Source organism: Oncorhynchus mykiss, chromosome 4 (genome assembly GCF_057628025.1).
Source record: "Oncorhynchus mykiss isolate SJ-2025 chromosome 4, ASM5762802v1, whole genome shotgun sequence".
In the NCBI taxonomy this organism is placed as follows: domain Eukaryota; kingdom Metazoa; phylum Chordata; class Actinopteri; order Salmoniformes; family Salmonidae; genus Oncorhynchus; species Oncorhynchus mykiss.
In genome coordinates, this window is record NC_143025.1 from 28570001 (window position 1) to 28580761 (window position 10761).

Here is a 10761-nt window from a genome sequence, read left to right on the forward strand (position 1 = left end):
TAACACACAGAATATACTCAGTTCAGTACTCCTCACAGAACATTAATAACATGGGATATACTCAGCTCAGTACTCCTCACAGCTCATTAATAACACACAGGATATACTCAGCTCAGTACTCCTCACAGCTCATTAATAACACAGATGATATACTCAGCTCAGTACTCCTCACAGCTCATTAATAACACAGATGATATACTCAGCTCAGTACTCCTCACAGCTCATTAATAACACAGATGATATACTCAGCTCAGTACTCCTCACAGCTCATTAATAACACAGATGATATACTCAGCTCAGTACTCCTCACAGCTCATTAATAACACACAGGATATACTCAGCTCAGTACTCCTCACAGCTCATTAATAACACACAGAATATACTCAGTTCAGTACTCCTCACAGAACATTAATAACATGGGATATACTCAGCTCAGTACTCCTCACAGCTCATTAATAACACACAGGAGATACTCAGCTCAGTACTCCTCACAGCTCATTAATAACACACCGGATATACTCAGCTCAGTATTGACCCAGGCTACGTCCCAAATGGCCCCCTGTTACTCATTTTAGTAACACACTGCAGTGACCACACTGAGACCACAGAGGTCAGAAGGGACCCTCCCTCAGCTTCCGGGAGATTCAGACTAAAACTATCAGCCATAGATGTCAGTAAGTTCAGGGTTGAAAGAAAGACAGGGTAATGTATCTCCCTCGTACTGTGAGTGTTGTCTTTCTATCAGTAACAGTATGTACATATCTCCTCCTCTCTCACTAACAGCAGAAATACAGCATTCAGCCGTATGGCTAGAAACTACACGCTCTTTGTGATCCATTATCTGATAGATAGAACACACACACTATAAGCTTTAGAATATAATAAGAGTGCCATGGTCTGTGTGACCTATCAGTTTAACTAGTGGAGCCAGAAAGCAGATATTCTAAGAAGCGTCTGTGCAGACATGATCCCCAGAGCCCTGAACAGCAGAATGCTGGAGATAGATCTAGCTCTATATATATGGCTCTGATTGGCCGTATCTCTGATTTATGCTAATCTCTGACCATGTAAAGCCTCACATCTTTAACAACTAAAAATAGTCTCCTTTTTTCTCTGGGCTCCACAGGGCTAAATACCGTATTAATGCTAGAAAGAATGTGATGAGCGATGTTAGAGAGAAATGTAATGTAGAGAGACATATATAGAGAGATATGAAATGGAGAGAGACATATATAGAGAGGTATGAAATGGAGAGAGACATATATAGAGAGATATGAAATGTAGAGAGACATGTATAGAGAGATATGAAATTTAGAGAGGAGAGACATATATAGAGAGATATGAAATGTAGAGAGACATATATAGAGAGATATGAAATGGAGAGAGACATATATAGAGAGATATGAAATGGAGAGAGACATATAGAGAGATGAAATGTAGAGAGACATATATAGAGAGATATGAAATGTAGAGAGACATATATAGAGAGATATGAAATGGAGAGAGATATATATAGAGATATGAAATGTAGAGAGACATACAGAGATATGAAATGTAGAGAGACATATATAGAGAAATGAAATGTAGAGAGATATATAGAGAGATATGAAATGTAGAGAGACATATATAGAGAGATATGAAATGGAGAGAGATATATATAGAGATATGAAATGTAGAGAGATATATATAGAGATATGAAAAATAGAGAGACATATATAGAGAGATATGAAATGTAGAGAGACATATATAGAGAGATATGAAATGTTGAGAGACATATATAGAGAGATATGAAATGGAGAGAGACATGTATAGAGAGATTGAAGTTAAGGGACAAGAGACACTGTGGATTAGGGCAACTTGGATCAGGTAGGTACTGTATGTTTCCTCCACCAATCATATCACTCCATTCATTCATGATATCATCACCCTGTGGTGCAGTTTGATGACGTCACTGTGGCCGCCAGAGGTAGGTACCAGGTCGCGTCTGGCATGTTGTGTGTTCTGTATTTTTGTGACGCGTGTTGCACGTGTGTTGGGACATGCAACACTGACTTTTCTATTGTAGCTTGACGTCTGACGGGTGTGAACTCTCTTTCTGATTGGCAGAATATCAACCAATTAGAGCTCTTTGGAGACATCTCCACACTCCCGGACATCTACTCCCCCTCGGTGAGTACACCCCCCCCCCCCTCCTCTCTCTCGCTCCCTCCCGACATTTGATCAGGGTGCAGTTAGACCACTGTTTTGCGTGTGTGTGTCTGTTTAGGGAGGGTGGAAATTAGTTTTTACCTGTTCCTCCCCATTCTCCTCTCTTCCCTCAGACCCCTGCCTCTCCAGCCAACACCCTGGACCCCTCTCTGGGCCTGCAGCCCACAACCGAACTCTTCACCCCCTTCAACCCTGCCTCTGTACCCTCAGGTAAGAACGCTCCCTCTCTTCTCCTCTCTTCTTCTTCTCCTCTCCCTTCCTCTCCCCTCTCCCTCCTCTCTTCTTCTGTCCTCTCCCTTCCTCTCCCCTCTCTTCTCCTATCTTCTTCTATCCTCTCCCTTCCTCTCCCCTCTCTTCTCCTCTCTTCTTCTCTCCTCTCCCTTCCTCTCCCCTCTCTCCTCCTCTCTTCTTCTGTCCTCTCCCTTCCTCTCCCCTCTCTCTCCTATCTTCTTCTATCCTCTCCCTTCCTCTCCCCTCTCTTCTCCTCTCTTCTTCTCTCCTCTCCCCTCCTCTCTCCTCTCTTTTCCTCTCTTCTTCTCTCCTCTCCCTTCCTCTCCCCTCTCTTCTCCTCTCTTCTTCTCTCCTCTCCCTTCCTCTCTCCTCTCTTTTCCTCTCTTCTTCTCTCCTCTCCCTTCCTCTCCCTCTCTTTTCCTCTCTTCTTCTCTCCTCTCTCTTCCTCTCCCATCTCTTCTCCTCTCTTCTTCTCTCCTCTCCCTTCCTCTCCCCTCTCTTCTCCTCTCTTCTTCTCTCCTCTCCCTTCCTCTCCCCTCTCTTCTTCTCTCCTCTCCCTTCCTCTCCCCTCTCTTCTCCTCTCTTCTTCTCTCCTCTCCCTTCCTCTCCCCTCTCTTCTCCTCTTTTCTTCTCTCCTCTCCCTTCCTCTCCCCTCTCTTCTCCTCTCTTCTTCTCTCCTCTCCCTTCCTCTCCCCTCTCTTCCCCTCTCTTCTCCTCTCCTCTCCCTTCCTCTCCCCTCTCTTCTCCTCTCTTCTTCTCTCCTCTCCCTTCCTCTCCCCGCTCTTCTTCTGTCCTCTCCCTTCCTCTCCCCTCTCTTCTTCTCTTTCTTCTTCTCTCCTCTCCCTTCCTCTCCCCTCTCTTCTCCTCTCTTCTTCTCTCCTCTCCCTTCCTCTCCCCTCTCTTCTCCTCTCTTCTTCTCTCCTCTCCCTTCCTCTCTCCTCTCTTCTCCTCTCTTCTTCTCCCATCTCCCTTCCTCTCCCCTCTCTTCTCCTCTCTTCTTCTCTCCTCTCCCTTCCTCTCTCCTCTCTTCTCCTCTCTTCTTCTGTCCTATCCCTTCCTCTTCCCTCTCTTCTCCTCTCTTCTTCTCTCCTCTCCCTTCCTCTCCCCTCTCTTCTCCTCTCTTCTTCTTTCCTCTCACTTCCTCTCTCTTCTCCTCTCCTCTCCCTTACTCTCCCCTCTCTTCTCCTCTCTTCTTCTGTCCTCTGCCTTCCTCTTCTCTCCTCTCCCTTCCTCTCCCCTCTCTCCTCCTCGCTCCTCCTCTCTTCTTCTCTCCTCTCCCTTCCTCTCTCCTCTCTTCTCCTCTCTTCTTCTCTCCTCTCCATTACTCTCCCCTCTCTTCTCCTCTCTTCTTCTTTCCTCTCCCTTCCTCTACCCTCTCTTCTCCTCTCTTATTCTCTCCTCTCCCTTCCTCTCCCCTCTCTTCTCCTCTCTTCTTCTCTCCTCTCCCTTCCTCTCCCCTCTCTTCTTGTGTCCTCTGCTGTGCTCTTTGGAGCAGAGCTGGAACAACTATCAATCTGTACATTTTATGAGTCTGTGTGACGGTCTGAATAGATCTGTACATGATATGACTGATGCTCATTGTGGATGTAATGATCATAGTTCAGCAGAACCATTAAGACACAACATCAACCACAGGCTAAATTCGGTCACTGCTGAGGTGGTACATGGGGTACTCTGTGTGTGTGTGTTTATGTGTGTTTGTGCGTGTGTTTATGTGTGTGTTTGTGCATGAGTACAACTCTCTCCTCTCCTCTCTGTGTCTAGGTTATGTGACGATGGGAGCGGTACCTCCAGGTCATGTGTGGTCCCAGCAGGCGTTTGCAGCCCAGGCAGGTCCTCTGTTTGGGGTCCCGTCCCCCATGGGTCAGTCCCTCCCTGTAGCCCAGGTCCTGCCTGGAGGCCAGCCTCTCATCTGGGGCCAGGCCAACCTCTTCCCTGCTACACAGCAGCAGTGGGCCGCCATGACTGGAGCAGGTATATGCACACACACACGCATGCACATACATACATGCACGCACACACACAGGGATGCATGCGCACGCGCACGCGCACACACACACAGTAAAGTGTATTTTCCTGTGTCTAGGGTTCCCTGCTACAGCCTACCTCCCAACCCAGCCAGGGTCTCTGCCTGCCATGTTCCTCCCAGTCAATCAACCCTGCGACGGCCTATCATCTGCCGGCGCTGCCTCGAACCCCGCCCCCTCATCAGCCTCCAGTCCACAGCATGCAGAGAGGCAGCGGCAGAAGATGAGCAAGGTAGGATCATTTTATTCCAGTGATTTTATTTCAACCAAACAAATCAATGGAGAGTCAAGTCACATTTAGAGTAATGGCCTGGCCACGACACACAAGCTCTATACAACAGCTTTTCATTGGCCAACGTCTTCCATAGTGTGTCTTTAACATCTTCTACTCTCTCTGTAGGAGATGTTTAAGGACTTCCAGCTAGCGAAGCCCCCTGCCATGCCTGCTAAGATGGGGGACCAGCACCAAAGTCTAGCAGGGACCTCAGAGGCCTTCAGTTCCTATTTCAGCCGCGTGGGGACCGTCACCGATACAGACGACTGTGACGACTTTGACATCTCTCAGCTCAACCTCACTCCTGTCACCTCTACCACGCCCTCCACTAACTCACGTATGTACCTACACCTGGCTGGTTGTATATGAGATGACTTTCTGTTTGGAAGTTCCCTCCAACCCTCAGACCATTCCACCTCCATGTTTGCCTCCACTCCCAGTCTGGTTTACTTTCTATATCTCAGGTGATCAACTGTCATTTGTTTTATTGTATGTGTCGTTGCAATTCATCTTTTAGCTATCATCATCATCAGCAATAAAACTAAAGAGAGACAAGTCGTTGTCCCCCTCTCCTCCCCCAGCTCCGACCCCGGCCCCCAGACAGAGTTCTCCATCTAAATCGTCGCTGTCACACGTTAGTGACCACATTGACCACATCAGTGACCCTCCCACAGACGCCACCGACCCCCCCACAGATGACTCGTTCGGCGAGGTGGAGGGCTCCCCCAGTCGCAGTGGAGAGGAGGATGCGGTGAGTGACTGTGTGTGTGTGTGTGCCCGGAGTGTGTGTGTGTATTTAGATCTGTTGATGAATAGGCTTTGCATCAGCACAGTGGGCCAGGTAATTATTCTCTCTGATTGGCTACTCTCATAGCTGGCCTGTGTGTGTGTGTGTGTGTGTGTGTGTGTGTGTGTGTGTGTGTGTGTGTGTGTGTGTGTGTGTGTGTGTGTGTGTGTGTGCGTGTGCGCGTGTGTGTGTTTGTGTGTGTGTGTGTGTGGCCAGTAAAGCATTAAATTAGCTGCTTGAAGTGTCAGATAGATCATTAAGATGTTATTAATGTTAGCAGGTAGCTCCATACATCATCTGATCTGTAGCACCATGTTATTATTCAACTGATGAACTACAGGAGAGAGAAAAACCCTAGGGTCTTTTCTAGGGCAATTAATATTTATTATTCACCAAATCTATATGAGAGAGAGAAAGAGTGAGAGAGAGAGAGAGAGAGAGAGAGAGAGAGAGAATTAGAGAGAGAGAGAGAAATAGGGCAGTGAGCGAGAATTGCATAGGGAGAGAGGAATGGGAAGAGACTATTCCCGAATGAAAGCACTGGAGTCACCAACCTGACAATGGTGAAAGAACTGAATTGGAGGCTATGCTTTCTACCATTGATTATTTTGACCGTTTATTCCCAAGTATCCCCCCTCTCCTCTCTCTCTCTCTCTCTGACAGAGGGGTAACTCTATCTAGATATTTTTCCATATTACTATGGAACAAAACTCAAATAAGAGTGAGAGAGAGAGAGAGAGAGAGGGGAGAGAGAGTGAGAGAGAGAGAGAGAGAGAGAGAGAGAGAGAGAGAGAGAGAGAGAGAGAGAGAGAGGGGGAGAGAGAGTGAGAGAGAGAGAGAGAGAGAGAGAGAGAGAGAGAGAAGCAGCCTCCCACTCTGTGGTGAGGGAGTTAGTGTAAAGAGCAGAAACGTTTCACGAATCAATAGAGGGGACTTTTAGCACAGCTCAGTGTGTGTGGGTGTGTCCATTCTTTCTGTCCTTTAGTACACTGCTACCCTGTCCCTTTGCTGCCTGTATTCTCCTATATTCTTATCCTGATTTCACCTACAACTGTTTCTCTTTTTCTTTCTTCCCTTACTTCCCTGCTCTTCTTTCTCCTCTCCTCCCCTCCCTCCATCCCTCTCTCCAGGCGTGTGGGTCTGGGTCTCCATGTCCCAGTGAGACAGCAGGTTCTAGTCCAGCCCAGACCAGTCCACCTGCCGACAGCTAGATAGATGCTGGCTGGGTGCTGGGTAGGTATCTATCCTCCTTCCTCTCCTCCTCCTTCTCCTGCCTCCTTCCTCTCCTCCTCCTTCTCCTGCCTCCTTCCTCTCCTCCTCCTCCTGCCTCCTTCCCGTCCTCCTCCTCCTCCTGCCTCCTTCCCGTCCTCCTCCTTCTCCTGCCTCCTTCCTCTCCTTCTCCTGCCTCCTCCCTCTCCTCCTCCTCCTTCTCCTGCCTCCTTCCTCTCCTCCTCCTTCTCCTGCCTCCTTGCTCTGCTTGCTGTCAGCCTGCCTGTTCCAAGCACACCTTTTCTGATCCTCTATTCATCCGCTCTACTCTGTCTCTCTCTCCTGTCTTCCCTTTGTATCTCTCCCTTCTCTCTCATCCTGCCTGCTGCTTGCTCTGATGGTGGCATGATGTGTCTGACTGCCTGTGGTTGTGTTGTGTGGTTCTGCACCTGTGTGTGTGTGTTGTTGTTGTGTATCTGTGTTTGCTCTCCCTATAGCCACCAGAGGTGTGTGAGTATTACTGCAGTGTGTGTCTTTAAAACAATCGGATGACTTCCTTAATGTGCATGGCCATGCTGTCATGATGTTGTGTTCTGTTTGTCATGCATAGCTACATCTTTGCCATGGAATAAATATTGCGATACTGGTATTGTCACAGCCCTAGTATAATGAAGCAATAAGGCCCGAGGAGGTGTGGTATATGGCCAATATACCACGGCTAAGGGCTGTTCTTAGGCACGACGCATCGCGGAAACCAGTTACCAACAGCAGTACAAATAAATGTTATGTCATACCAGTGGTATACCGTCTGATATACCACGGCTGTCAGCCAATCAGCATTCAGGGCTTGAACCACCCAGTTTATAATATATGGTATATAATGGGATGTAAAAATGTATATATCCTAGACTGCCTTTCAGGTTAACAGAATGTTTTGCATTGAGAGACTTTCCACCACTGGCAGTGGCTTTACATGATCTCTGACACAATGAATCTGCTTATATAGAACATTGTGTGTAAGGATAAGGGTGTCAGTCAGGCCCACACACAGGGAACTATGTAATGACAGTGTTTTCATCACTAATACTGGGCTGCCGCCACTAATGACAGGCTGCTATTCATTTGCATGAATTAAAACCCATGAAGAATCCTAAACCCAATCACTACTCTGCAGACAGCCATCAGACCTGCTGGGATATGTTCTCCCCTTCAAGTCTCCTACACACCACGCATGCACGCACGTACACACTTTCACATGCACTCCTGTACACACACACACACACACACACACACACACACACACACACACACACTGCTGTAGGAGGGAGACAGACTTGGGTCATAATAACGAGTCTCCCAGTCACACACACACACACACACACACACACACACACACACACACACACACACACACTATAGGGCTGGGAATTGCCAGGGACCTCATGATATATACTTAGGTGCCGATACGATATGTATTGCGATTCTCTCGATTATCACAATTCTATATGTATTGCGATTCAATACTGTGATTTTAATGCGATTCCATGGTCCAAACGTATTGTTCGCCACATGTCTGCTGCAGAGGGACAAGAGAGAGCCATGACAAAACCTGTTTTTATCAATCATGGCAATAAAAGTGCTGAAAACAAATTGGCTCCCTTTTTAAAAAGAAGATGGAGAACAAGCTATGAAGGAAAAATACTGGAGTTTTGGTGCAGGTACAACCGACTAGAGCAAAAGTTATATTGCGATATTGCTAAAACAATACGATACGATATATCATCAATGAGAATACCCCTATATGTAACTGTATAGATTTCATCCATCACTAATGCTCTATCTATGCATACAGCAATACACTCGACCCAGCAGCGTGGCTGGTCTCTCTGTCTGTAGCAGGGTGCTACTGCCCTCTGGTGTTGACAACAGGAACTGAATGTGTTGAAACTGGGACTTGAGACTAAGGAGTATGTAGACAGAAGGGGACCTGGGTTCAGGCCCGACTCGGGTCCAAGTACTTGTACTTTGAGTGTTTGCTTGAGTCTACCTGGAGTGCCACATGGGTAGGGTTTGTGGTTTTTGGACTTTTTTACTGGTTTGATGAGCCAGACAAGCTCAAACAGGCACAAATAAAGTATTTGAAAACCAGGTCTAGTTCAGACCAAGTGGGTCATGCTAATGCTAACATGCTAACAGTGTCTCCTCTCTCTCTGTCTACAGGGGAAGGATCTCTGTCTGCAGGGAAAGGATCCTCTCTACGCCCAGGTCAACAAAGGGAAGAAATAAAGAGACACACTGGACACTGGACACTGGACTGACCAACCAACGCTGACCAACCAACCCGATGTGTGTGTGTGTGTGTGTGTGTTACTCCTCTCAAGCAGCAGCCTGGCCACCCCTCTAACAAAGGATAGAACGCTCCATCTACTCCCTCTACTCTCTTTTCATTCATTCATCTCTCCGTCTCTCTCTCTCTCTCCCTCCATCAAACGTTGCTAGAGACTATGCTGCCAAAAGGGGACTGGGCCAAGTGTTGTCTCCCTTCCTAACTCACACAGTGTTATCAGACATGGACCAAATGAGTGTCTGTAGCGAGTGGATCCTGTGGGACGAGGCCGGAATGGTATGCTGGGATCCTTATTTTTGATTAGCCAGTTTATTGGGATCTTGGCATCTGATTGGCTGTTTGGGTGTTTCACCTTCATGTGAGCGTCTGCTGGATGACTATGCAGAAACAGACTCTCTGGGAGCTACTCACACACACACACACCGACACAGTGTTTTGCCAAATGTCTCTTCTCAGACAGATTCAGAGGGAAGGCTTCAGAGGGAATGGACTCAGCGGGGCATGGATGTTGCCAGCCTAACGGGCACCGCCTGGCATGGACGAACATTGCCAAATTACCAGGCACCTCCGCCTTCGGATGGATGTTGCCAAACTAACTGATTCTGTGATTGAACTGCTCATTCTCTATAATAGCTTTTGTACAATATCGATTAAAACAGACAAGGGGAAATTGAGTTTTTATTTTATAAATCCATCAAGACGCTCTACTGTCAGCTCTACTGGAGTTGCACATTCACATGGCTTTAAGAGACCTGATCGTTGGTTTGCCAAACTCATTTTGTAAATAATAATAATAACAACAACAACAACAATGATCATTCTGTCCGCAGGACTTCCGTGCCATAAAATAGGCAGGCTTCAGTTAGGCTACCAGAAGGTATCAAGCAATACCAACATCTCCTCTGTCTGTCTGTCTGTCTGTCTGTCTGTCTGTCTGTCTGTCTGTCTGTCTGTCTGTCTGTCCAGGTTTCTGTTGCTCTCTCAACCCCTGACGTTGTTTGGTCTATGATCCTATAAGTGTCTTTCCCTAACTCAGACCTCGTCTACACTGCAGTCCTTTGTTGATCAATATCCATGTGCCCTGTAACCTCGTACAGTCATACCATCCTCCTGTCTGTGCGTCATATAATCTCTCAGTCTGAGTGACGGGAGCATTACCCATCATCACAACCACACCAGACACTCCCTACAGCTGTATGTCTGTCATCAGCCCCTAGCCCTGCTCAGCTGTCTGCCTCCATGTCTGTCTGTCGGCCGGTCTATCCGTCCGTCTGTCTCTGCTAGTACTACATCAACTGTGATGCCAATGACTCCCTATTTTATGGCCAGAATCTCTGTGTAATTAGACTTCTCTGGACTGACAACTGATTAATAACGACGTTTGGACAATAGAAGAAGAAGATGAGGAAGTGGACTAAAAAGGGAAAAAAATGCTGTTTGATTACGTAACATTTCTAGACATATTTTAACCTTACCTCAGATAGCGGTTTCTTAATGTAAATTGACACATTATTTTTTATCTTTATGAATACAACAGCATTCTACAGTGGATTTTTAGAGGACTTTTATTTTCTGTTGATTTACATCTCCACCATGTATTACAGTTCCTATTAAACACATCCCAATGACAGCTGGTTCCGGGTGATCACTACGCATGTGACGTGTGCGCGCCTAATCT

At 46.9% G+C, this 10761-nt stretch overlaps 1 protein-coding gene across 31 annotated transcripts in view; it reads left to right on the top strand.

Moving 5' to 3' along the window:
- dab1a (DAB adaptor protein 1a) overlaps window positions 1-10712 on the top strand; it is a 93550-nt gene extending 82838 nt beyond the window's left edge. For 12 of the 31 annotated variants that reach the window (XM_090231709.1, XM_090231715.1, XM_090231729.1 and 9 more), the window contains 7 exons: window positions 2107-2169; window positions 2322-2418; window positions 4204-4413; window positions 4526-4698; window positions 4867-5077; window positions 5322-5491; window positions 8957-10712. In XM_090231709.1, the coding sequence (XP_090087835.1) occupies window positions 2107-2169; window positions 2322-2418; window positions 4204-4413; window positions 4526-4698; window positions 4867-5077; window positions 5322-5491; window positions 8957-9022 (990 nt within the window). In that variant the 3' untranslated portion in view covers window positions 9023-10712. Of the gene's footprint in view, window positions 1-2106; window positions 2170-2321; window positions 2419-4203; window positions 4414-4525; window positions 4699-4866; window positions 5078-5321; window positions 5492-6657; window positions 6761-8956 lie in introns of all 31 variants that reach the window. The other 19 variants (XM_090231720.1, XM_090231706.1, XM_090231708.1 and 16 more) reach the window with 3 other exon arrangements.
- Window positions 10713-10761: the final 49 nt, after the last annotated feature.